Source organism: Coturnix japonica, chromosome 1 (genome assembly GCF_054131305.1).
Source record: "Coturnix japonica strain WE chromosome 1, WE-NBRP24, whole genome shotgun sequence".
NCBI classification, from domain to species: domain Eukaryota; kingdom Metazoa; phylum Chordata; class Aves; order Galliformes; family Phasianidae; genus Coturnix; species Coturnix japonica.
Genome location: NC_140663.1, coordinates 49,959,161 through 49,985,473, shown reverse-complemented (window position 1 = coordinate 49,985,473; position 26,313 = coordinate 49,959,161). Strand labels below are relative to the sequence as shown.

Genomic DNA, 26,313 nt, shown 5'->3' with positions numbered 1-26,313 from the left:
CTTGCTGAGGATGGTCACTATCCCCTCATCAAGGTCGTTGATGAAGATGTTGAACAAGACCGGACCCAGCATAGACCCCTGGGGGACGCTGCTAGTTACAGGCCTCCAGCCAGACACCGCACCGCCAACGACAACCCTCTGCACTCTGCCAGTCAGCCAATTCTCAACCCACTTCACCGTCCACTCATCTATCCCATACTTCCTCAGCTTTGTTATAAGAATGTCATGGGGGACAGTATCAAAAGCCTTACTGAAATATATTCAAATATATATTCCCACTGGGGAATCTTGTATCTGAAAAGCCAGTGCTGAAACAGCATGCTACAGATGGAGCAACCACTGTGAGCTCAGCATCCCTGTGCCTGAGGAACTGTGCCTACAGTTTACACTGCCCTCTGCTTAGTCTCTAAATTAAATTAGAGTGATAGTTTTAACCTGTGACACTCAAAATAGTTCAGGGCATGGTTATCTGAGAGGCCACTCCCTGTGTGATACTGCTGAAGGTGGCAGCAATTGGCTGTATTCAAGCTCTCAGCTCTTTCCTTTAAAAGACAGGGCTGTGGCTGCAGAGGGTTTTCTTGCAGCGTCCTCAACCCTGTGGTCTGGTACAGCAAGACACCTCTTTCCAGCCCTCAGAGGAAAGGTATGGTAACAAATACTTTGTGACTGTTCTTTGCTGTGGAGTGTGTTGTTGGGAAGGGATAGATGTAGATAACACTGGCAAGATTTGGGGATTTTGAATTATGAGAACTGCACCTGCATAGAAAACACATTTCCTTCCAGCATTCTGTTATAGTCATGCATGAGAAATATATATTCCATTTACCTCTCAGTTTCTGACAGTGAAAATTAAAAAGCAAACACTGGTCTTACCAAAGGCAAAGGTGTTCTGTGGGATTAGTTAAAACTTTACAGCAAAATTAAGCCAATGTAATATTGTAATTTTGCAGCTTGCTTAAATTGTGATCACGACTGAAATTCTTCAGAGTTTTGAGATAGATTATTATTTCTAATAGGTGAAGAAATAGCCAGTGAAAGATAGAGCAACATCTAAACAATTTTTCAGGTGTTAGGAGAGAGTGCAGTCTTCTCCTAACAGATGGTTTCATCCCAGCTCTGCAATGGCCCTGTGGTAATTAAAGGGATTTTTTTATATAAAAGTAATTCTAGGAAAGATATGCTAATATTTTCAGCTGTCCATAATGTGGCATAGTAGTAGGGATTAAGGAAAATCAAGCCTGTAAGCACAGGAGGATTATAAGCATTCCCCACAGAGCAATTCATACAAAGACAGGTGGGCTATGTCCCTCTTCACTATAAATGTGACTGTTGTAAACGAGAGTCTTAACATTTGAATGGCTGTAACTGAGTAAGACCGGTCCCACCCAAAAGTACTGAGGAAGGATAAACTGTGAATAGTAAATGATTGTTTGTCCTGGGCTGTACATCGCTTCCCCCAGCTATAAGTACGTCCTTAACATTTTCTGAGAGGAGATAATGGAAGAATAGAGTCTATTGCTGATTACCCCAAACAAGGGAAATAAGTGACAGCCAGTAATATGTAAATCAGTATTGAAAACATTTATTTTGCCATTATTAATTTGTTTATATAAAGTACTTTCAACACTGATGTCCCTCTCTGTGAATGGAGAAACTAGGTAGAGTGTGCTTTGGACAAAAGGCTGGAAACCTCAGGTGCACCTCAACAATGATATACATAGGCACAACAGGAAAAAAAAGGGAAAAACATGATAAAATACCCACCTTTAGGGATGTCCAAAATAGCCACTTTGAGAAAGGTTGGTCATGATGCTTAACTTTACTAAAGAAAAAATGGTGGAATAACTAAAATAACAGATTTAGTAGAAGTGGTCCATTTGTTTCAACATAGTTTCCCAACAGGCACAAAAAGAATCCTGTGGAGGGTAAGAAATACAACTCTATTCCAGGCAAAAGAGTTGTTTAACAGGAATGAAAAGCACAATTGTACAACTGTTTGAAATGTTTCTTAACAGATCCTTTAAAAAACAAAGACGATGGTGAAGATTTGCTGTTCTCTCCTCCTGTTAAGTTTGCTCAGTGTGCAGCTAAAAGCCAACCCTGGACTCAAAGTGAGGATCACCCAGAAGGCCTTGGAGTATGGTAGGTGTGCTGAAGTACGTAGTGATATTGCACTGAATCCTGATATGACAGACATCTTCAATAGCGAGGGCAGTGGGAGGAAATGAGCTGGTCACAGGCTATGGAGCAAAGGAAGGGTTAAGAGCACAATAATTCATCCACATCCATCCCATCAGCAGGCAGTGTTTTAAAATCTGCTAACCTGGAAGCACATAATTATAAACCCACTGTCACTATCAAAGGCAACTGAACCAGTCCTTCTCTTCCTGCAGCCAAGGAGGTTGGACTGGAGATCCTGAAGAAGAATATGGAGAAGGAGCAATTCCCTGATTTGACTGGCTATGAGAGATTTGGGCTTGGTAATGTCAACTACAACATCTCGAGGTAAGTAATAATCCTAGAAAAATAGTTCTGGTAATATGCTACTGTTATATTTAGTTCTGTGCATGGATTAAATGGGAGTGTTGATGTGTTTTACAGTAATTTTCACTTAAAGTAGGACACGTGCAGCTTACATCCAAAGCCTGATGAAGTTGAAACAAAAACTCTCAATTAACTTCTGTTTGGATAAAGTTATCTAATTTAGTCAGCTAAGCCCTTGCTATGATCAGTGGAGAAAGATTTACAGGTATCAAGTCCTTCTAAGGCAGCTAGCCTTACAGTGCCCAAATCAAGCAGAAATACTGCATGTTTTGAAATACTAAAAGGGACAAAACTGCAAAATGTGGGGTCTCCATACATAAACACACAGGACAGTGTATAGATATAGCACTTTTAGGTGTTTAGCTTGCAGTGTTATTAAGTTCATTGGGTGCCTTGTTGGTTTCTCAGCACTCAACAAATATGCTTTAATGATAGTGTAAGAGTGGAGTGGCAGTTATTGTAGCCTGAAAAAGTGCAAGCAGGACAAATCAAGTAACATCTGAAGTTACTTGAAATACTCATCTTTATTTCTGTTTTTCTCACCTTTATCTTTCTCATGCTCTAGAATAAGAGTCACTGCTGTTGAATTCCCCGACGTTTCCATCTCCCTCATGCCCAGGAGCGGGGTAAAACTGGTGATTAGAAATGCTTCTCTCACCATCGATATGAACTGGAACATAAGGACCTGGATGTTGTACGTGTAGCCTTGTGTGTTGTGGGATTTTTCTTGATGAAGAATATAAGAAAGCAAAGAGTAGTTTGTCCTGTGGGTTCTTCATGGCCAAAGGTGCTCTTTAACAGCTCAGAGCAGAAACCCAGTAAGTCTGGTCCTCACCGACAGGAGAGGTAGTAGGTCTACCTACAACATAGTTCAAGTAAAGGCATGAGCTTCAATGCAGCTCACAGACCAAGGACAGAGACCCTCACTGAGGCTTTTCACAGCTCTTTCTCACAACCAGGCTATGAAGTTTGATCAAAAATCCCATGAGCATGGGCTGCCAAACCCCTGGGACTGCGGCAGTGGGGAGGGCACTCCAGGCCCTGAAATAGGTTTGCTCTTTAACAGACATAATCCAGTCACCCTCTGATATGGACATGTCTTGTAACAACACACAAACTACTTTAGAACAGTGAGTTACCTGCTTTTCCTAATTCAGCATATTTCAAAACTCCTAGCATGGAAACTTGTGTAGAACACACGATTTGCTTTCTCTATGAGCAACACAATGAAAAGTATTCAGATAAACATCTTCATCTTCAGTGAACAGCAAGAGTCCATTTAAACCTTAGAAAGCCTTCAATGTTCACTAAAATAGGCATTTCAGTTGTTTATGTACTTCTACTTCATGCAGCAAAGACGGCGGAAGAAGCACAGTGCATATTTCCAAGGTGTTTGTTACTGCAATGTTTTCAACACCCCTGGATAGAATGGGTCATACTTCAATACCGCTAATCAGCTGTCATACAACTCCTGGTGATACAGACATCAAATTGAATGGAAAAAGTGGGTAAGTGCAAGAGATCTGTGTACATGCTGGGAGAAAATAATTGTCAGTGAGTGGCACAAAGACAGCTTCGCAAAATAGGACAACTAGAATTGCTTTTGGGTGTCTATAAACAACACAGGTGAGAATCAGGGCCCTAATCTAGTGCTCAAGTAGCCAAGATTAACCTCTGTTCTTGTACTTGCGCACTGTCATTTGAGTATAGATACAGCAACTTCTGTCAAATCAAAGATTCCCTTGTGCTTCTTCAACACAGAATTCTTTCCAAATACAGCTCTGATCTTCAACTCTAGGTAGAAGCTACATGTTTGTACTATGCTTTATGTACTTCAGATCAGAAAGCTATAAAAACTTAAAAGAACCAGGCTGCTGTCTGTCATTTCTCTGGATATAAACCCATGCAATGTGATTTCTTAGTGCACAGACAGTTTGCCTTGTGCTTACACATACACGATGGTGCTAATATAAAGCAATTATTGTTTATGATGATGAACCCAGTCTAATCACTGGGTAAATTATCTCCTTTTCTGCGGTAGCTCCCTGATTGCTCTTGAATTTCAGAAAGCTCCCATGTGTAGAAGTATATCACACTTTGAGACCATTGAAGTCATGTTCCACAGAGATATTGGATTTCCTGTTAATGGCTGTAGTACTTGACCCATGAATTGTGTTTTGTTTTGTTTTTTTCTTTTCCTGTAGCTTCCTGCATGATTTCTTTATCAAATATCTGAAGAAACCCATTCACAGGAGGTTGGCCACTAATGTAAGCCTTTCACATTGTGTAGGGGAGCGTTTAAGGAACATCACATGTCAGCACTGGGAACTTGACAAAGGATGAACTAGAAGAATTACAGTTTGGTTCTGGCCTGATCCGCACAGTTATTGCTTTGCCAGACAGAAAAACTTCCAGATAAAATGTTGAGTTTGTGGCTAATATTAACTGATCCAGAAATAGGTGAGGTTCAACCAGAGCCAGAATGTGCAGTTATTCTCCCATTCCAATGCAGAACAGGACTGTGCCTGTGTACATACAGACATCCTGGTTGTCAGGTAGTGTTCATACTCAGCAGGTAGAACGTACTATGTGACACATGGATTTCGTGATGCACCATCTGATAGTATGACTTATTTAAACCTTATGGTTTCAAAGAGATGAGCAGTTGTGACAACATCCTGCCTATCGCCTCTAAGAAGGTAAAGCTATGTTCCTTCAGAAATGGGTTTTTAGTGCATTGAATCATTTCCTGCACCCAATAGCTGAAGAAAAACAACCTTAGGTGTTTTTGACAACTGCTGAAATTGTAACATAAGGAGACAGATTTGCTAGCACACTGGTAAGAGGTGCATACAGTTCCATGATAGTCATGCTGTAACTTGAGTATGCTTTTATGCAGTCTTGTCCCAACATCAAATCTGGGATCCGGTTGATAGCTAAGGACCTCCAATCACTGAACGGTGAGTCACCAATGATATATTTTCTTTCTGTCTCTGACCTTCTGTCCAGTGGAATTCTGTAGTTTCCTTAGCAGCAACTGGATAGCAAAGCCTCCAGGAGCTGTATCAGACCCCACATTCTGTCTGCTCCTTAACTTAGAAGACCACAGGTAAATAAAAGGACTTACAGTCTGAAGCCTGCCCTCTTAGCCTGCCTGGAAATTTAGGACTTACTTGCATATTAGATATGCAAGTATTATATTCTAATATTGCATATTAGAACTTCCCAAAAACAGAAGAAGAAAGCTTACAAGTTCCTTTTAGATATATCTTTTTGAAAAGAAAAGAAAGGGGGGGAAAAAAAAAGTTTGTTAACCATTTTAGTTTAGATTTGCAGGAAGCAGGCAAAATGCTGGGTGGAAACAATCTGTAAAACACAAATGCCTAAATAGACCAGGCACCCACCTTTTTCTGGGGAAATATTTGCAAATCAGGAGTACTTCAGGTGCCCTCATGCTGTTTAACAAGAAGGCCCAGCATAGCTTATGGGCATTTCCTTTTTCATTTGGTAAAACAAAATTCACTTTTCCACACTGAGGAAAATATTAGGCAAGCTAAAATGATGCTTTGAAGAACTTACCAGTAAAATGTCAAGCCTCAGGTCAGAATATGTATTAGGACGTCACAGGTTGTTTTTCCCTACCCTTTGGAATGTTTGTCATTTTCTTTCAGATGCTGATTTAGTTTTAATGCACATAAAATTCACTCTGTGGTTGTATAATATTGGGTCTTTTGCCTTATTTACCACATGTACAGTCCCAGTGCGGATTGATGATTTGGCTGAAATTGACTACTCCTTAAACAGCTTGGAAGTATTCAGACCACACATTGACATGGACTTAAAGGTAACTGCTGTAGCGTTATTTGTCAGGATTGCAAGAAACAACAGAAAAATAAGTGTTAGATATGCAAGTTTTGAGTAATGTCAGTGGTACTGCAAAAGATAACAAGAGTGATTTTAAGATTGTCTGACTTTTTCTCTTGTGCATTCTTTCATCTGCACGCATTACTTGCTGATTTTTTTACCTCAGTCATTTTAAAGATCTGTCTTGTAACTGAGACCCTTGGCTGGCTCTGGGCAACAGTTTATAAATCTAAAGTCTTGGAAATGGGGAAAAGAGATAGTGAAGCTTTTCAAAGTCATTCAGTACTTAAGTCCTTCATATGAGGTGGTAGAATGTTTTCAGTAGGTGAAGCACTAGAGCTCCAGGGTGTAATACAAGTCCTATGTACTTATACAACAGATGCATAGCTTAAGCAAAGGGAAAAAAGTCTGCGGTCACTTCAAAGTCGTGTTTTGATTCTGACTTTTTGTGTTAAATCTCTGAATCTGCATTTCAGGGGATAGTCTACCCAGCTGGAAATTATACTGGCCCTCCCTATGTGGCAGCTCCCTTTGCTATCCCGGACCAAAACGACTCCATGCTCTACCTTGCCTTCTCCGAGTATTTCTTTCAAACATCCTTATTTTCTTACTACACAGCAGGGGCCTTCAACATCACCATTGAAAAGGAGGTGAGTAGGACACAAGAATGGGCTCAGAGTGGCTCTGTCATTCAATGTGGAGCCTTGACATGTCAACTGTCAGTATGCAATAGATTCACTGCTAGTTGGGCTGTGAAGTCCTGAGCCAGTAGAGCACAAATGCTTGGGTATTGCAATGTTCTTGTTTTATGCCCGGTACAGACTCCTCAGTCCATGGCCAGGAATGCCTCGTTCCACTGTGTAAAGTACTTTGCTACACAAAAGAAATTTATTATAGACCTGTGGAATAGCCAAGAGATGGTCACATAACTTACTCTGGACAATTTAGCTGCCTTAGTGGCTTTTTCCCAAGGGGTCTTTACAGAGAAAAAAATGCTATGGGGATGATGGAAGCAAAGCATAAGACAAAACGCAACAGCTATAGCTTGGGCGTAGGCAAACTTGGCTATATAGTCTACAGGAGGTTCACTAAGTCCCCATACCTACGGATTGCCACCCAAACTAAGACAGTATGAAGCATTTGCTTTCCCAGGAAGTACCTTGACATGAGTTACTGGGAATAAGCTTTAAGTATATTGAGTCTCTTAAGAATATTTCAGAAAACAAAAGGTACAAAGCCAAAGATCCATTGAAATGACAGTAACAATGCATTAAAGAACAGCTGAGAATGAAGGTCAAACCTGGTAAACTCATTTCTTTTATCTTTATTCTTTCCCCCAGACGTGCAGATATTTAAATATAAATACTGAGATGTTTGGTAGTATCATCCCCGAGGTGAGTGTCATTACTTTCACAAACTGTTAGAAAACTGCCCAGTGTGAGTGTTGTGCACCTCAATACTGGTGTTCCCCAAAGGTTTTGTAGGTGCAGTGGGGCTCCTGCACTGGAGAAATGGGCATATGCATGCATGGTAGCAGCAGAGCAGATGCACCTTGTCACCTCCCATCCCCACAGTAAACTGAATGACTATCATTGCCAAACTTGGCCATAATCTCGTGCATCAGTCTTTACTCTGGGCACTGTTTCAAGCTTACAGCTTGAAATTGTCATGTGGTCTTTATAAAATGCCATGAGCATGGACATTAATATCCACTTTCCTTTTCTAATTAATGAACTTGTGAACCTATGCACTCTTTAGGCAATGGGGAGTCTGAGGCTCCTCAGAGGACAGTCTGCAGCAGGTACCTGTCCTATGAGATGGATTAATCTCAAAGTGAATGTCCTCTGAGCTCCTTTATTATTACTTAAGTGTCACATTTTGTTCCGTTTCTTTCCTGTATTCACAGACTAATATTTAATTTAATTTCTCTAAAAGTGATGCAGAGGAAGTAATATTTCTAGGGTGGAAAGAACTTACCATTTCTTTCCTGATTTAGCCAAGATTGGTGATTTATCACCACTGAGAATTTATATTTCCAGCTTGTATTAAAGAATTTGATGTTAGCAACTGTTCTTAACCTCATCTTAAAGAACTGATAACTTTGAGAAAGAGAAAATGTAGTATTCTAACTTCTTTTATAAGAAGAGCATTTCTCTGACTTTTTTGATCTTTGCCTTGGAATCCTGCAGATAGCCAAATACTCAGATGTACCGTATCCAGTTATGGTGAAGCTGATGGCCACTGAAATACCTCTCGTCAGCTTGCAGCAGGATTCTTTTACTCTAGAGATTCTGGAATCCATGGAGGTGTTTGCTGTTCTACCAGACTCAACCAATCAGTCATTGTTCACAGTGAATGTAGTAAGTACAGTAAACGAGGTAACATTTAACTCAGGGTGAAGTATACCTGTTCATTCCTGCTGTTAAATTTCTCTTTAGCAAAGAACCATATTTTTAGCATTAAAACGTGCAGGTTCCCTTTAGTCATTGGTGATGTTGTGTGGCCCCACTTTAACCTACAGGAAGGGGAAGATAAATGAGAATCCAAATAAATTGTCATTGATAAACCAAAGATTTGTTCTCTGGGATGGCTTTTGTAAGCATAAGCCATGTCCCATGAATCTTGTTCTTCTAACTAAAAATGGCCTTGATTAGTGAAATCCCGTTATCCACATTTCACCTCACCGTGGGGAAACCCCATATACACAAAATAGCTCCTATACACAACCAGGAAGATGGTGCTTCTGCATCTGTGACTAATTCTCGGCAAGGGTTCTCTTTTCTGTGTCTGGAAGCCCATGGTTTCTCTCTTCTGCAGGCAGCCAACACCAGCGTTGCTCTGAATGTCTTTGACCAGAAACTCACTGGCTCACTATGTCTGAACAGGTAATAAACAAGGTTGGCCTGAGCCCATCTGTAAAACAATGCTAGCAATCTCAGCACTGCAGTTTTGACATATAGCTAACTATTTTACTTTCTCCTCTGAGCTAGGTATGCAGGGCAGTTATGATGATCATGAACAATTTGAGAGCTTCCCTCATTCCTTTCTGGCTAGTTATGATACATCCGCTTCCTAGTCTATCTGCATGGGGATCCAGGACACAGAAAAGAACACTGATACCTGCAGTTTTCCCTATGTTGAAATAGGGAGAGATGCCCCTACAGAAGCACTGCAGTGTCTGGACTTCAGAAGGCCAGAGCAGAGAGGCTTGAACATTAAAAAGTCCTGTAAACCACAACCTCATAGCTGAGAGTTGGGTCCCTTATGTCACAAAGCACTCCTTGGGAAGAAAAAGAATGTGCAAACTCTTTCAGGACACAGCTATGTTAGGGATGTAAAGAGGACGACATTGATAGTATTTGTTTCTGGTTTTGTTTTTTTCCCAGAAAAATTAAGAGGAAAAAAAGAATCTGAAGCATGCAAGTAATTGGATACTTGAATATGTATGGAAAAGTATAAGCATTTGAAATAGGAAACATTGACATCAGCACTACAGCCATCAGCAGCAGCACCATACTGTGAAAAGTTATTCTTCCCATCCCTGGAAAGGCTCACATCAAAATATTGTGCTTATGTAACAAAATCCTTGCAAATGTTCTGAGACCGTGCACATCCTTAATGTTGGCCCTAGTAACATCAAATACTGATTGGGTTTCCAAAACACAGCACAGAAGAAGTGCGCTCACATCCCTCCCTACAGCCCTTCTAAGATATTTCTGCATTCATGCTTAACTATGCCCTAAGAGAATCACATCTTTCTCAAGCAAAAGATATTGCTTCAAAAGTCTCCTTACAGATGTTTCATAATGCCTAGAGCTCTGAAGCAGTGACTGTACATCTAGAATAGTATGTGTTTGTCTTCTCTAGTGACTCATCTCATTTTACTTCTTTCCCTAAGGCTGCAGTTCTCCCTCATCCATTCCAATGTTGGCTCTTTTGAGGTAAGCAGATAGTTAAAGCGCATAAGAAATACAAACCAGGACTATCAGTGATGTCAAGGCTAAAGTGTAAGCAGCTAATATTTATCTCTATTCCTAAATAATTTGGTTTCATTCCTGGATGTCTCTTTTCCTGTCTTCTAGCAGACACCTCTCTCCTGTTGACTAAATAATTAAAAAATAAAAGTTTATTCTTTGGGGCAAGTTAGTGTTGTGAAAACTAGATATTCTGAAGTTTTCCTGACTGATGTATCATACTTTACCAGTAACTAGAGAGATGTCTCAAATCAGAGCCATGGAATGCACAGCAGCAATCTGAACTCCAGCAGGAGGTGGAGCGGTGTGCTGCTATCTGAGCAATCACGTGTATGAGTGAGCTGTTTACATTTTGCATCTCATTTCTGCATCAAAGACTTAAGATCCAGAGGCTACTTTAGCTTAAGACTCTCTGGAGCTAAATGGAAGCCAAAAGCTGAAAGAAAGCCTACAGACCTCACCCAGAATGTGGGAATGATGATTCTGTCACTATCAGAAAATGATGCTTAACTCAGCTTTTTTGTCTGTGACAGATCTCATTTCTGGAGAACGTCCTGTCTTATATTTTACAGACTGAAGTAATTCCATCAGCCAATGGTAAGGCTATAACACCAACCTGTATCATGTGGTTGAAACACCTGAGGGATGGGATGCTATTCAGAGAAATCCAGACAGGCTTGAGAAGTGGGCACAGGAGAACTTCATGAAGTTCAGCAAATCTAAATGTGAGGTCTTGCACCTGGGTTGTGGCATCCCCTGCTGTCTTCCAAGCTAGGGGATGAAAGGATGGAGCACGGCCTTGCTGAGAAGGACTTGGAGGTATTGGTGCATGGCAATTGGATGTGAGCAAGCAATGTGCCCTCACAGCCCAGAAAGCCAACTGTGTTCCAGGCTGCATCCAAAGCAGCATGGCCAGCAGGGCAAGGGAGAGGATCCTATCCCTCTGCTCTGCATTGGTGAGACCTCACCTGGAGTACTGCGCCCAGATGTGGAGTCCTCAGTTCAGGAGAGACATGGAACACATCCAGAGGAGGGCCACAAAAATGGCCCATCCAAGGGATGGAACACCTTTCCTGTGAGGACGGGTTGAGAGAGCCAGGGCTGTTCAGCCTGGAGAAAAGAAGGGTCCAGGGAGACATGAGAGTGGCCTTCCAGTATCTAAAAAGAAGCTGTAAGAAGGAATGAGACAGACTCTTTAGGAGAGTCTGACAAGGAGGAATGGTTTCAAACTAAAAGAGGGGAGATATAAGAAAAATGCAATCATAGTTATAGCAGCGAAGTGAAGCAAGGTAGTGAAGCACTGGAACACATTGACTCCAGATCCTTGGAGATACCCAAGGTCAGGTTGGTGGGGCTCTTAGCACCCTGCTCTAGCTGTAGGTGTCCCTATTTGTTGCAGGGGAGTTAGACTAGATGTCCTTTAAAGGTACTTCAAACAATTCATTCAATTCTATGATTTTGTTCTTCTAAAAATCAGCTAAACGCTTCCAGCAGAGTGGGTGATTCTAGGAACTTTTGACTTTCTGCTGAAGTTACAGGTTCCTGTTAACTCAGCTGGAACGTCACCATCATCCAGTAAGCAGTAGAACAGGAAGACAGATTGGTAGAGTTCTAATTGCTGAATAAACAGGAGGTCACTGAAGAGCAGACATTTATTATCTTTCTAACGCAGCCCTAAATCATCCTGTTTGTCTTTTCCCTAAGCTAAACTATCCAGAGGATTTCCTCTTCCCAATTTGGCCAATGTTACCTTGACAAGACCTCACATCACGATCGCACAGGTGAGATTTTAACATTCTTATGGAAAATGGTTTGGGGTTTTTTGTGGGTGTTTGTTTTTCCAGCAGCAGGAGGAGCATTTCTGTGACTGTTCTCCCCACAGGGATACGTGTTGATTTCTACCGATGCTCACTACAAACACTGAAGGAGAAGAATAACTGCTAAGCGTGAAGCTCAAATAACGGGACTGTTGAAATAAAGCCTTGCCTACACACTGCTTGTGTCTCTTGCGCTTCCTGAAAGGTGCCGCCGCCTCTCACAAGAAGTACGTTGTGAGTACAGCTCTATGCATAGGCCAGGTTAGGGCCTGCCCAAGCTGAGGAGGAGAACGGCGCTCGGAGGGAGAGTGTGGCAGCACGGCCCGTGCTTCTCCGCATCCCCAGCGTCCCGGCTTGTCGCACACAGCGCTGCCCTCCCCTCATCTGAGCTGAGGAAGCTGAGGAAGGCCCGGCCGCTCCGCCAGGGGGCGCGGGCGGGCGGAGGAGGTTTGTCCCTCGGCGGCTGCCGTCCCCATCCGCTGAGGTGTCGTGGCCCGCGGCGGCCGCCGTCGCGTGTCGCTGTCGGTCGGTGCCGGCTGTGGGGATCGAGGCGAGCGGAGTCACCATGAGCCGCAGCTACAACGATGAGCTGCAGTACCTGGACAAGATCGACAAGAACTGCTGGCGGATCAAGAAGGGCTTCGTGCCCAACATGCACGTGCGTGGGGGAGGGGGGGGTCTGAGGGCTGGGGACGGGGTGGGGGGAGAGAAGGAAGGCAGGTTGCCGGGCTCTCTGACCGCTGTCCCTGCAGGTGGAGGGTGTTTTCTACGTGAACGACCCGCTGGAGAAGCTGATGTTCGAGGAGCTGCGCAACGCCTGCCGTGGGGGAGGTGAGTCCGGGGAGCGGGGCCCGCGCGATGAGGGCTGGGCTGGGCCGGCAGCGCGGTGCTTTCCCTACAGCTTTCTCTTGTCCAGGCCAAACCAGCCCGGCTCCCTCAGCCTGGTGAGCTGGTATTTTGAGCAGCCCCTTCAGAAAGTATCTCCTTGTGATTGCCATCTGATTACTGGCATGTTTTGTCTTCGTTTGGTTTGAAGGTGCGGGTGGATTTTTGCCTGCTATGAAACAGATTGGGAATGTGGCTGCACTGCCTGGAATTGTTCATGTGAGTAATTGCTCTGGAAAGTTGCTTTGTGTTCCTGCTTGTCATTGATGATGGGAATACTGCTGCGAGAAGGTGTTTGGATCAGAGAGCTCTCTAGCACAGTTGGTGTGTTGGGAAGCTGGATCGGAGTGTTTGCAAGGACAGGCTGTGAAACTGTCAGAAAGGGGAGTATCCACTTATTTCATGGACTGCCTTTCAATGTGAAGCCTTGTTGGCTTTGCTTTATGCTATTCCAGTTGCTTTAGCCACTGTTTTTCCACTGTGTTGTTTTTTAATCCTCTCTGCTGACCTGCAGTGCATGAAGAAGAGAGGAGGGAGCAGGAGGTGATGCTGTTATTTGTGTTACTGTTGCTGCCCTCACCTTTTCACTCTTTTTAATAAGATTTCTTGTTGATTGTAAGGGGAGGGGAAAGAAGCATATAAGCCCTGAAAAACTGTTCTCCTCTTCATGTATAGCAGCAGGTTAACACGTTCAGTGGGTTTCAGAAAACAGATAGAATGTTTTGAGTCCTATTTGCAGCGTCACAATCTGAAGAGTTGTGTAGATGCACTCTTTAATTGGCAGTAATGTGATAGGTTCAATTAAAAGTAACTGTTATGAATTGACTCAGCTCCTAATTTATCTTGTTGTATTGAAAGAATGATTTTTTTCTGCCTAGAGCACGCAGTTTTAGGCCAGCATTGACATAGCTAAGAAAGGAAAGTGCTGACTGTTGTATGGTCTTATTCCATTGCACTGACTTCCTTCTTCATTAAATTTGCAGCATTTAAGTATTGCTGATGGCACGTAACAGGGACAGACTCGTCTTCAGTCTTATGTCTCTGCTCTGTGCAAGTTATTGCCTACAAAGATGTCAGTGCAAAGGCTCTTTAGTTCAGGGATAAGCTACATTTCAGTTTGCCATCGCCTTTCCTACGCTTGGGTGGTTTTTTTTTGTCCCTCCTGGGTCAGTCTCAGGAGGGGCTACTCAGCTGACTAGCCTCAATCTTGCTTCAGGGTGAGATGAGCTGCTCTCTGCTTTCTTTGATGGTCTCTCCTATAAACTGTAAGAGTTTAGATACCTGAATTCAGATGTCTGCTCCATCAGAACATCCTTTCTCTATCTGGTGTATTGGTCTGTATATGTGACAACCTCTAACACAAGGCAGAGCATAACCAAGATGACTCTTAGTGCAGTACAAAGTTTGCAGAACTTTGAAATTTCCTGTTTTCTTTCAGAGATCCATAGGCCTGCCAGATGTCCACTCTGGCTATGGCTTTGCCATTGGCAACATGGCAGCCTTTGATATGAATGATCCAGAAGCAGTGGTGTCACCAGGTGAGATTACTTCAAGATTGACTTAGTCTGCACTGAAGAAGGTCTGTGTTGGCTTAAAAATACATGGCAAAATGGCAGATCTTTACGGTACTTTATATGCAGAATAAAGACAAAAGATATCTGGATTACACAGAGTTAAAAGACACTTAAATTTCTATGCTCAGGACCTTTATTCTTCATGAAGTGAGTGGTTATTCTGTAAGCATTTGAACAGTACAGAAAAAATTACCATTATGTTATTGGCTTGGGCTTGCATCCCTCAGTCTTGAAGGGAGAGCACGAGACTTTGGACTTGGGTTTCACCACGTTGATAAAGAATTGACTCTTTTCTTTGAGCAAGATTTGAAGCCCCTTTTTAAGAACATTTCTATATTGTTAAAAACGTAACCTTCCTATATTTCTGACTTTTTAATGTACAACTTGGTCTGCAGTAACTGATGGTCTACAGGTGCTTTTGTGGTTGTATCTGAGATTAATGTTTTAGGCCTTGCTGTACTCAAATCATGTGTTCCCAGGGGACTCTTGAAATCTATGGCTTCTTGTAAATCTATTAAAATGAAACTTAATACAGTTCCCAATATTTTCTTAGAAGATGTAAGATCACATCATTTGGTACGTGCTCCCTGTTAGCAAAGATGTTGATTTAAGATTAATGTTAATCTCATTTTTATTATCCTAATGTTTGGCAAACACTCACCATCAGCGCACTATTAACCGTATGGCTCTTCTTACACTGATACAGGTGGTGTCGGATTTGACATCAACTGCGGTGTCCGCTTACTGCGAACAAATTTGGATGAAAGTGATGTGCAGCCTGTGAAGGAGCAGCTTGCCCAGGCTATGTTTGACCATATTCCTGTTGGTGTCGGTTCAAAGGGTGTCATCCCCATGAACGCCAAGTAAGAGAACAACTTTGTGTGCACGTCACTGCAGTGGTCATCTCTCATTTTTATGGAAGATTCAAGGGCGGGAGGCTTAGCCTTTCTGCATATGTGCTTCTCCAGGAGGAGAGCCATTGGGTGTCTTAGGACCATACCTAGTTGAGTTTTGAGTATTTCCAAGAATAACATGCATGTATGTGTTTCCTAATTGCAGGGATTTGGAAGAGGCTCTAGAGATGGGTGTAGACTGGTCTCTCCGGGAAGGCTATGCCTGGGCAGAGGACAAGGAACACTGTGAGGAGTATGGAAGAATGCTGCAGGCTGATCCCAATAAAGTCTCTTCGAGAGCAAAGAAGAGGGGGCTGCCTCAGGTAAAGCTGTGTTTCAAGAAGGTTTTGAGTGCTCCCAGGGTTCAAAGTGAAAGATAGTGGGTGGTTTCCTGACTTTGCCTTTCCTTGAAACTTTGTTCTTAGCAGGTGAAAAGGTGAGACAGTGGTGCTATTTCTGATGAATTCTTGGCAGAGTTTGAACACAGGGAAACATGATAAATGTTGGGCATACCCAAAGTACCTGGGGCCATCAGGTTTTCACCAGTTAACACTCAGTAACTGGGATTCGTGTTTGCTGGCATGTCCCTGTCCAGATGTCATATTGTTGAGAGACAAGCTGTTCTGTAACTTTTCTCCTTGTTTGTATAGCGAGTTAATAGAAGGGAAGGAAAAATACTACAATAAATGTGACTAACTCAGAACTCTGAATTACAGTTCAAGGGTTTCTATGTGTAGTATGTCATTGCTCTGAGTGAAATGCTTTTGAGATAGCTGTAATAATGCTCTGATTACTGAAACTTGATTTTATATGATTTGAGTGTTATGAATTGTGCTGCAATACATTACAAGATTTTAACCTGAAAATGATTTTAGGTCCTCAATTTTCTCATTTCTACCTATCAAATAAGTAATCACCTGTTACTAAGTCAGAAAAAAAATGGGTCTTAGAAATGGAACATCTTGCTTTAATCTGCTGAAAAGGTTTAATAATGTAGTTAATAGGATATTCTAGCTTCTTCATGGGGTTAGAAATAAGTGTAAGGCAATGTCTGCCTTGTCTCTACAAACAGGATGGATTCTCAATACTCTACTTTCCCTGTCTTTTGACTAGACCTAAGTAAGTTGCAAAAAAAAAGTGGCTGCACAGACTGTAGATTCTTGTCCTTTTGTTTAATCCTGGTCTTGTTCAAGCAGTAGAATTTGTTATGAATCTGAACAAAGATGGCTACAATAATGCTACTGTGTTCTGCTTCCTTTTAGTTTACATTTGTTTGTTTTCCCTGGAAGAACTTCTAAAACTAAAACCTTTGTAGCAATTTGCCTTTTTGCCCATGTTCCCATGGCTGCCTTACTAAACACTGTCTGATCTTCGTGTTGTGATTGGCAGCTGGGGACCCTGGGAGCAGGAAATCATTATGCTGAGATCCAGGTTGTGGATGACATTTACAATGAATATGCTGCCAGGAAGATGGGCATCGACCACAAAGGACAGGTTTGCGTCATGATCCATAGCGGCAGCAGAGGTTTGGGCCACCAAGTTGCCACAGGTATGGTCTGACTGGCATGGGTACCTGGAGTAAAGCAAACTGGTCAGCATGTTCTTACCACTGGCTTGTAAACGCCAACACCATAAAGCTTTTCTTATGGTGTAATTGTCAGTCTATTCTGAGTTACCTTGGCAGGGGTTGTCTCCCTATGTTCTCCCTTTCCCCAAATACCATGTATCAACAGGCTGAACTGCATTTGTCTAAGCAGAGAATTCTTTCTGGTTCACGTCAGACCTGCTGAACCTCAGACTGTTCTTTCTAAAAATAGTCAGGGAATGCTGTTTGCAAACAACAATATTCTGCCACAAAATTACTCTACTGTTCGAGGGGAAGCTGTAGGTCTGACCGCTGGGCAGATGCGTTCAGTTTTAGAATATAAATTGTGGACACTTGTGTTAATCCCATAGACTGAAACAAAGCGAAGAAGTCACGTAGAAATCTGCTTATTTCCTAGATGCATTGGTGGCTATGGAGAAAGCTATGAAACGGGACAAAATCATAGTGAATGATCGGCAGCTAGCGTGTGCCAGGATTGCCTCTGTGGAGGGACAGGATTACTTGAAGGGAATGGCAGCTGCTGGAAACTATGCGTGGGTCAACCGCTCTTCTATGACTTTTCTAACAAGACAGGTATGAGCAGAGTTGCCTCTGATGTAAATATTGTGGTACGCATCATGCTTTATTCTAGGCATACACATGCACAGTGCTGCATCATAGAATCACTGAGGTTGGAAAAAACTGTCAAGGTTTTTATCCAGTCCAACTGTCCACCTGTCACCAGTATTTCCTCACTGAACCATGGCCCTTGGTACAACATCTAAGTGTTTCTTGAACACCTCCAGGGATGGTGACTCAGCCACCTCTCTGGGCAGCCTGTACCAGCACCTGATCACTCTTTCAGAGAAGAAATTTTTCCTAATATGTGACTTTCAATTTTGTGCTTCTTAAGTCTGTCTAGAAAAAGCAGCTTGCACAGAACTGTAATCAAAGCAGCCTGTGTAAATCAGAACCGTAGAATAGCTTGGGTTGGAAGGGGACCCAAGGATCAACACGCTCCAACCCACCATCATAGGCAGGGCCACCAACCTCCAGATCTGGTACTAGATCTGGTAAAACTTCTCAGCATCACTGAGAAGCCATTTAAACAGTGTTTTCTAAAATGCCTCAAACTGGAAGAAGAGTTTGCAAGAAGACTGTCCTTTTAACCTACCAAAACCATCTTTTTCTGAGTTGCCAGAATTTGTCTGGCTGATAATAGATTGAATTCTAATGTTAAAACTGTTGATGGGCAGATGAGTCCAGACAGTCCATTTCTGTCATGCTCGACACTGTTGTACTTAGTTTAATCATGGCTGAATTTGACCAAGGATTCTTACCTGCCATACCAAGTGTTTAGGTCACTGACTTACCAGTAAGAAACATTTTCAAGCAAATCTGTTGCTTTTATTTCTAGAAGTATTGTTTAGCTTCTGTGTGTACACTGCAGTTCACCTCTTGTATTCCATGTTGTGGTTTGTTCTCATTTTAGGCTTTTGCCAAAGTCTTCAACACAACCCCAGATGACCTGGATATGCACGTTATCTACGATGTGTCTCACAACATTGCCAAAGTGGAGCAACACGTAGTGGATGGGAAGGAACGGACTTTGCTGGTGCACAGAAAAGGATCAACCAGAGCCTTCCCTCCTCACCATCCTCTTATTGCTGTTGATTATCAAGTAAGTTTAGCTGTAGGAGAACAGAAGAGAATTTTGGGATGAATCAGATAATTCTAGGGTATTTAAAAGAGATCTAAACTTTGAGAGTTTCTTTTCTGAGTGAATAGCCCTGGAAACCTTATGGAATGGCAAAATTCTGCTTGTGTGTGTATATGATCTTTGGGATATTAAGCTCAGTCTTGCACTCCACAACTGCAGTGGCTGATAGATCATTAAAGTTTTATAATTATGGCAGGCTGCAGTCATTTGCCTTGTCTGTCTGTTGGACCTAAGCCTTTTTGATATACTGGTGTACATCTTTCAGTGCATTTTGGTATCCAGAATCCTTGATACCAGGTATCTGAGGAAGGCAGTGCTCTAAGGGAATGTAAATCTAGCTTTTTTTTTTTTTTTTTGGAGGTGTAGTTCCTCTCAGATGTTTATTAAGAAACATTTGTTTAGGCTTTTCCTTGGTGGATTAAGACTTGTTTGTATCCACAGCTGACTGGACAGCCTGTTCTGATTGGTGGGACTATGGGCACGTGTAGTTATGTCCTTACTGGCACAGAGCAAGGCATGACTGAGACGTTTGGAACTACTTGCCATGGAGCTGTAAGTGGAAAAGCATTTCAGGAAGATGTTTGAATGGGAATTTCATCCAGTGAACAAGGTTGTTTAAAGGGCCATTTGGTGTCTGATTTGTTTGTTGGTAATACAGGTGTCCTTACCACTGTAGTTCAAGCCCAGGAGGATCGCAGGCTGGAAGTCCTCTTTGTCTCTTATTGAGTGTTTTTTACTACTCCTACAGAAAATGTAGGGGGTGCTCCTTTATATGAAGCAACAGTTAATACAGATGTATTGGGAATGATCTCCTCCTTCAAAATCCTGATATCTGAGCTAGCAAGAATTCATGATGTTGAGGCTGTTCATACAAAACTCCTCAGTTGTTGGAAGGAGATATTTTCTCCCTTTTATTTTATGTCGTGAGACAAGGATGACTGAGGAAAAGGAAGTTTCCAGTAAAACTCAGAATCATGAGCACTGTCTGACATGGTGTGGGCAAAAAGGCTACTGTGTTTTACATACAGAACTTTCCTAGCCATAGTACCAGATGTGTGATTATGCAGAAGCTTGTCATCTGAAATCTAAATTCATTTCCCATTTTATGGCTTACTCTGGTCTGTGTCATCAGCTATTCTATTGGCTGATATGTAATGACTAGAGATTATATGTTGGATATAGCACCAGATGTTATTACATATAGTTTTCTTGTGCATATCTGTTGATTTCTTTTTCATGTAGTAAGAATAGAGTGCTGTTTTTCCAAACTACCACAAAAAAATACAGAACTAACTAATCTACTTTCTAGGGCCGTGCACTGTCTCGAGCCAAATCTCGACGTAACTTGGACTTCCAGGATGTACTGGACAAGCTGGCTGACATGGGCATTGCCATCCGTGTTGCTTCTCCCAAACTGGTCATGGAAGAAGTGAGTTTAATACTTTGTTAGCTGAGAGGGGAGAAGAGAATCTTGCTCCTTGGCTGAATGACCCTCTGTCACATGGTTCTTGACAGTGCTGAGTAGTCCCTACTTGAATATATATACAGCTTCTGCAATTTCTGATAGACTTACCTACTTTTCTGGAAAATAATATGAAGTTTTCTCTGTCCCCAAAGTCCTGACATAAGTAGATTATTTGGCAGGTTCAAGGAGTGTGGTTTTTTTTTCCCTCTTCTCCTGCCTGACAATAGAGGTAGTAACCATCTGTGCTGAAAAATCTTTATGGGACCATCACTGAAGTTGTTACCGTTTATGGGTTCTCTTCCTTCTAAATGATGTTCTCCCAGTTTTGCATTTAGCGTATGCTGTAGTTATGTAGATTCATAGCAGTGTATGAGAGGGGTCTGCCTTTTAAAACAAAATCCTCTTTTTGCTCAAGAAGAGGAGAACTTTGGCTAGAGAACTTTGATTGTTAGGACTTCAGTTATGATTAACATGTCTCTTGTAAACACAGCTTAATTTGTGCAAGCATATCAGTCATTTATAACTGTGCTTTTATGGGTGTTAGTGCTGTACAAACCTGCTGATCTTATAATAATCTCCATTCAAGGGTGGTTTCCTAATAAAATGCTGAGGAGGAGCTCAAGAGCTCAGCCTTGTTTCTTGTCACTGAGAGGCAGTGAAGATAAATCCAAAAGGCTGTCTGGAAGGAGGAAGTTGGAATGACTTCCTGTCAAATGCTTAGTTCCAGAATTACTGACTGCTGGGTATTGCATTATCTGAGAGCATGAGGAAAACTGAACCAAAACAGCCAGTACCTTATCTGGAACGTGGTAAAAGTTTAATTGTAAAACTGAATATACCTTAGATTTTGCATGTCTGAAATGTCTAGATTTTGAATATCTTTACCTTTTACAACCTCAGTGCATATGATTCAGATTTTGTGAAGAAAGGAAGGGATATCCAAAGCCTGTATCCAGCTACCTGTGACTGCGCTGTTTACAATGTTTGCTTTTTCTCTCTTTTCCCTCCAGGCACCAGAGTCTTATAAGAATGTGACGGATGTTGTTAATACCTGCCATGCAGCTGGCATCAGCAAGAAAGCCATTAAGTTGAGACCTATTGCTGTTATAAAAGGCTAGGAACTGACGAGGCAGCAGAAACCCACCAACATCTTCAGGCCTTCTGCAAAACTTCTGCAAAATCATCATCTTTCCATACCTTTGGACTCCATCATCTACTCAGATACTACATCACTGTTATGGAAACACAGCAGTTGAGGATGCCCCTATTTTTAACCACATCTAGGCATAAATAATAGTTCCACCTCCTTGTTATATGGTGTTTGTTTCTTATGGAAACAGTAAAGAAATCACTCTTGTTTTGTTTTCTATGCAGTTTCTCCCCCAATTTGGCTGGTTGTTCCAAAGGCAGAACTTCTGACTTTGCTGAGTTATCACTAATTACTGTGCTGTAAGACCACCGCCATCAGCAAAGGTGACATACAAACCAGACCTCCCATTTCTGCACCTGAGTGCCTGGAGCTCTTTCCGTGTACAGAAGTACCCTGACAGGCAGGGTATAGCACCTCTGGGCAGGGAGAGGTCCCTCTGTTTGCAGATATCTGTATCGTTGCATGTTTTCTGGCAGTTGGGTAAAAAATACGGAGTTGGGAGTGGTCTCCCATTTAGGTTGAGAGGGACTAACTGGGCTTGAGGCGCAGTCTTCTCCTCTCCCCCCACCCTCTAACACGTATCACAGCACCCGATGTGCTTGGCTGTGCCTAAGCAGGTGTCTGCAGTATTGTGTAAATGCTGGTAGAAATTGGCAGGTTATTTAGAAAGACTTTGTTTGCCTAATAAAAGTTGCAACTTTGCAAGTTGGAAATGTACTAATCCAATATTTTGAAAAGTCCTTAGCATGTGATAGTTGGGTTGGATGGTGTTGTTCACCGTGTCCAGTGACTGATTGAAATGAATCCGGCTGCAGTGTTGGGCCCAGTAGGATAAGACTGCTTTCAGCTGATGATATTTCTTTAAATAAAACTGGAGTGGGAGCTGACTATCCCCACTAGATCATATTGAATATTATAAATAAAATGGGAAGATGGACACTACAGTGTGTCTGTGTCATGTTTATTCTGTGGCTGTTGTCCATTTCTAAGTGTATATATCAGCATGGAACCCAGGACATTTGGTGACTTCAGCTGATGGACCTTGCAAAGAAATGTGCTGGTGGCAGGTATTTTTGCAGGACAGAAGAGGAAACCTGTAAGCCTGTATACAGACACAAGAGGGCAGCAGGAGAAAAAGGCAGTGCCTAACTAGTTGGTTCAGTCATTCAGTTGATTCAGTACGATGACCTGCTGCAGAAAGTTTGCTGGCCCCTGGGGCTTAACTTATAAATGGTCTTGCCAAAGCAGTGCTACTTCTGCCTCTAGGAGGTGGCAGGTATCATTTCTGGTGACAGCACCTTCCTGCAGTCTGCTTGCAGAGCAGTGCTACGCAACATGGGCTGTACAGCTTCCTCCTTTGCCAGGAACCCCGCTGCTAATGCTGCACTCAGAGCTTTGTGCAGGTGCTGTTCCTGCACCGTTAGTGCAGCAGACAGAAGACTACTTTGGGTTATTCTGTGACTGAACGAGTCTCATCACCTCATCAAGGTGCAGACTTGTGCAGTGTTTGCTCCCATACCAGCTGCTTGGGAAACTGGCATCTAACCAGCGTCACTTTTATCACCACCATGAGTCTTAGGGGAGGTTTTTCTGCTATCTCTGTGCACTCCCCACTTTACATGCTGCTCCTTGCACGCTCCGCTTCCTCCTCCCCTGGTGGTCCTGGGCTGGTGGCCTGGCCCAGGAGGAACAAGTGATCTCTGACACATCTCTGGCACGGGCCTCTTCTCTGCTCTCCTTTGTTCCTCCCAAACATAAACACACTTAACTGGCCTCTTCTCCCCTCTCCCCTCCCACCAGCCTTCAAAGCATGCAGACATAGATATCCCTCCCACAGCAAGTGCCAGCATGCTCCCTTCTCGCAGAGGGAAGGCTTCAATTACACTCAGGCCCTGCCCGGAGCTGGCATTTGCTTTGCTCTGAGCACTGTCCTTGCTTGAGTGGCTCTGATTGCCACAGCCTCACAGTCTTTTGGGAGGTTTTTCTTTTCTCTTTTGCCTGGAGTGGTGGCGGCGGGGCAGATAAGGGAAAGGCTGTGATGCTGAAGGCACCTGCAGCAGGTGCTTTGTCCTTTGTGCTGCAGGAGGCGGTGGGAACCTCCTGGCATCCTTGAAGCACTGAGAAGTGCTCACTGAGTTTGCAGACAACACTAAGGAAGAGTTAATCTGCCTGAGGATATGAAAGCTCTACAGAGGGATCTGGAAAGGCCAGATCAATGGACTGAGGCCAGTTGTATGGGCTTCAACAAGATCAAGTGCTGGGTCCTGCGCCGTAATCACAACAACTACATGCAGCGCTGCAGGTTTGGGACAGATTGGTTGGAAATATACATGGAGGAAAAGAACCTGGGGCTTTAGCTGTGGCACAGGCTGCCCAGGGAGGTGGTGCAGTCACCATCCCTGGAGGTGTTCCAGAACCGTATGGATATGGCACTGAGGGATGTTATCAGTGGGCATGGTGGGGATGGGCTGATTGTGTGACTAGATGGTTTTAGAGGCCTTTTCCAGTCTTAATGATTCTATGATACTTTAATGGAGGATTCAGATCTCTGAATTCTTCCTTGCCTGGAGTAAATGAGGGATTGCATAAAGCCTGGCCTCTATTCTTCTGTGTTAACACTAGCACCTGAGCATGCTTCTGTCCCAAGATTTCACTCTCTGTCTTTCTTAGTCTGTGTGTAGTCACTTGGGTGCACAAGGCCACTCTGCTCACAGTAAAGGCAGTGGCAGTGCAGGCTCCTGACACAAGGAGCTGCCTTAGCAGAGACTGAGAGCTGCTCCTGGGCAGTGGTACGACTCAAACCAGAATCACAGAATGGCCCAGGTTGAGGGGACCTCAAGGATCATGAATCTCCGACCCCCCTACACAGGCAGGGCCACCAACACCAGCCTCCAAAACCTTTTCAGTCTGTGTCTTTTCTTCCAACACTCTGAACCAAAGCAGAGATCTCTGGGAACCTGTGGGCAGTTACGTCCTTGCTGGGAAGCAATTGGGAGTGCTTTGGGTTACGGCACTCAGGTCTTGGAGTACCAGTGCTGAGTACATTACTCATACAGTCCCCAGGCAGCAGGCGTCGTGCTGTACTGCCAGAGATAGTTACATCCCATAACTCTTTATTACCCTTTTTACAGTTTCAGGCAGAAGGAAAGGTGGGTTTCCTGGCTGGAAGAACACCTTGCCGATAAATCACTCCATTACCCCATTGGCTTTTAAGAACTGTAACCTGTTTGCACTTTAATCTTTAAAAAAGAAAAAAAGAAAGATGGTTGTTTTAGTTTTGACTAATGCTTATTATTGTAGGGTTATAAATCTGTAGCATTCACAGGCATGTTATCAAGCTTTAAAATCACAGATGGACTGATCAGTTCCTCCACTGTTTTCCTGCCAAATCCTTATCCACTTCTTGGATGAGGAAGAAAAAGCATCACTGTAAATTATTTCTTCCCCAGAAGGTATTTATATTGTAGCTGTTGCCAAAGGGATTTTCTACACCCGCCGCTCACAGGAGTCTTCTTTTAATCAGGTAGATAGAAAAAGGGCTGGGTTGTGCGCTTTCTTCCCCATTTTGAGCCTTGCCCATCAAGAACTGTGTCTGTCCCTTTCCCCTTATATATGCCTGTGCATGTCCATTGTGGAGCACTGAGCTCTACAGAGGAGCAGGTGCTTCTTTGTCCAGCCAGAGGCCAGGACATGGGCTCTGATGACAGAAGGCCACTTTTGGGTGTACTGAGCACCCCCATGGCGTAGAAACACTTGGGATGCCAGGGGTTGTTCCTCCTGTCCCTGCTCAGACCCAGGGCCTCCAAAAGGCCTCTAAAATCAGCCTAGAAGAATAGAAGACGCAGGCTTCTGGCCACTCCTCCTGCCAGACCCCACAAGCTCTTCCATTAATGGTCAGTGGATGAGGCAAAAGTTTTATCTTGATTGAGAAACACGAAGCTTTGTTTGTGAGACAAATACTTGTTTCCTTGTCTCCTGGGCAGGAATTCAGAATATTTGATGATTATCAATAGCAGGCAAGAGCATCGTTGCTGTATTCTTTCTTTTCCGTTCCTCTGGCTGAAGGTTAACCTTCCCATCACAGACCAATTCCTGGAGAGGAGTTTTTGGCGTAAGGCCGAGGCATTTGGGTACATCTCCAGAGAGCAGCTTTTGGTGCTCTGAGCCACCATGGACTTACCCAACCCATGCCAAGTAATTTCATTTTATTGTGTCTTGGTGCTCTATTGACCAGTGGTCTTTATTATAGTTTTTTGCCATTAAGGAAACAAACTCTGATGTGGGGACCATTGCCATATACATCTGTGGGCACTGCCAAGTATGGAATTACTTCTCTGCAGACCCCAGACCCAGCAGCCCTTGCTCAGCATCAGCATAGCAGGCATGTGGTGGCCATGAGAGCCCATTTTCTCTCTGGCTTCTGGCACTGCTAGAGGGACAGCTTCATTCAAAAAGACACTGAGACCCTGGATTGTGTCCAGAGAAGGGCAGTGGAGCTGTCAAGGGTCGGGAGTACAAGTGGCTGATGGAACTGAGGCTGTTCAGTCTTGAGCAGAGGAGGCTCAGGGGAGACCTCATCACTCTCAACAGTGACCTGAAAGGAAGGTGTGTCAAGGTAAGGGTTGGCCTGTTCTCCCAGGTAACAGCAATAGGATGGGAGGAAATGGCCTCAAGTTGTGCCAGGGGAGGTTCTAGTTGGATATGAGGAAAAATATCCACTTTCCTCCCAGCATGAGAAAGCTCCAGACCCCAGACCAGAGGATGAGGGGCTGGATTGGGCTTTTTCATATTTAGTTCATGTTTCACAACACCAGCTTTTCAACAGGCCCACCTCCCCCTCCC

The 26,313-nt window shown here is 43.2% G+C and overlaps 2 protein-coding genes across 2 annotated transcripts; both read left to right on the top strand.

The window, feature by feature from the left end:
* The first annotated feature begins 484 nt into the window (after window positions 1-484).
* On the top strand, window positions 485-12,375 carry BPIFC (BPI fold containing family C). The gene is made up of 16 exons (XM_015863737.3): window positions 485-643; window positions 2,016-2,142; window positions 2,394-2,505; window positions 3,110-3,238; window positions 3,897-4,052; window positions 4,749-4,812; window positions 5,444-5,504; window positions 6,300-6,388; window positions 6,885-7,058; window positions 7,749-7,802; window positions 8,598-8,768; window positions 9,226-9,293; window positions 10,307-10,349; window positions 10,916-10,979; window positions 12,087-12,163; window positions 12,265-12,375. Exons 2-16 carry the CDS (start codon window positions 2,037-2,039, stop codon window positions 12,304-12,306), a joined length of 1,410 nt encoding a protein of 469 aa, XP_015719223.2. The 5' UTR covers window positions 485-643; window positions 2,016-2,036; the 3' UTR covers window positions 12,307-12,375.
* Window positions 12,376-12,673: 298 nt separating this feature from the next.
* RTCB (RNA 2',3'-cyclic phosphate and 5'-OH ligase) lies at window positions 12,674-22,413 on the top strand. The gene is made up of 12 exons (XM_015863722.3): window positions 12,674-12,857; window positions 12,952-13,030; window positions 13,236-13,303; window positions 14,523-14,622; window positions 15,365-15,521; window positions 15,718-15,874; window positions 16,941-17,100; window positions 17,555-17,730; window positions 18,629-18,817; window positions 19,298-19,408; window positions 20,166-20,285; window positions 21,332-22,413. Exons 1-12 carry the CDS (start codon window positions 12,765-12,767, stop codon window positions 21,437-21,439), a joined length of 1,518 nt encoding a protein of 505 aa, XP_015719208.1. The 5' UTR covers window positions 12,674-12,764; the 3' UTR covers window positions 21,440-22,413.
* Window positions 22,414-26,313: the final 3,900 nt, after the last annotated feature.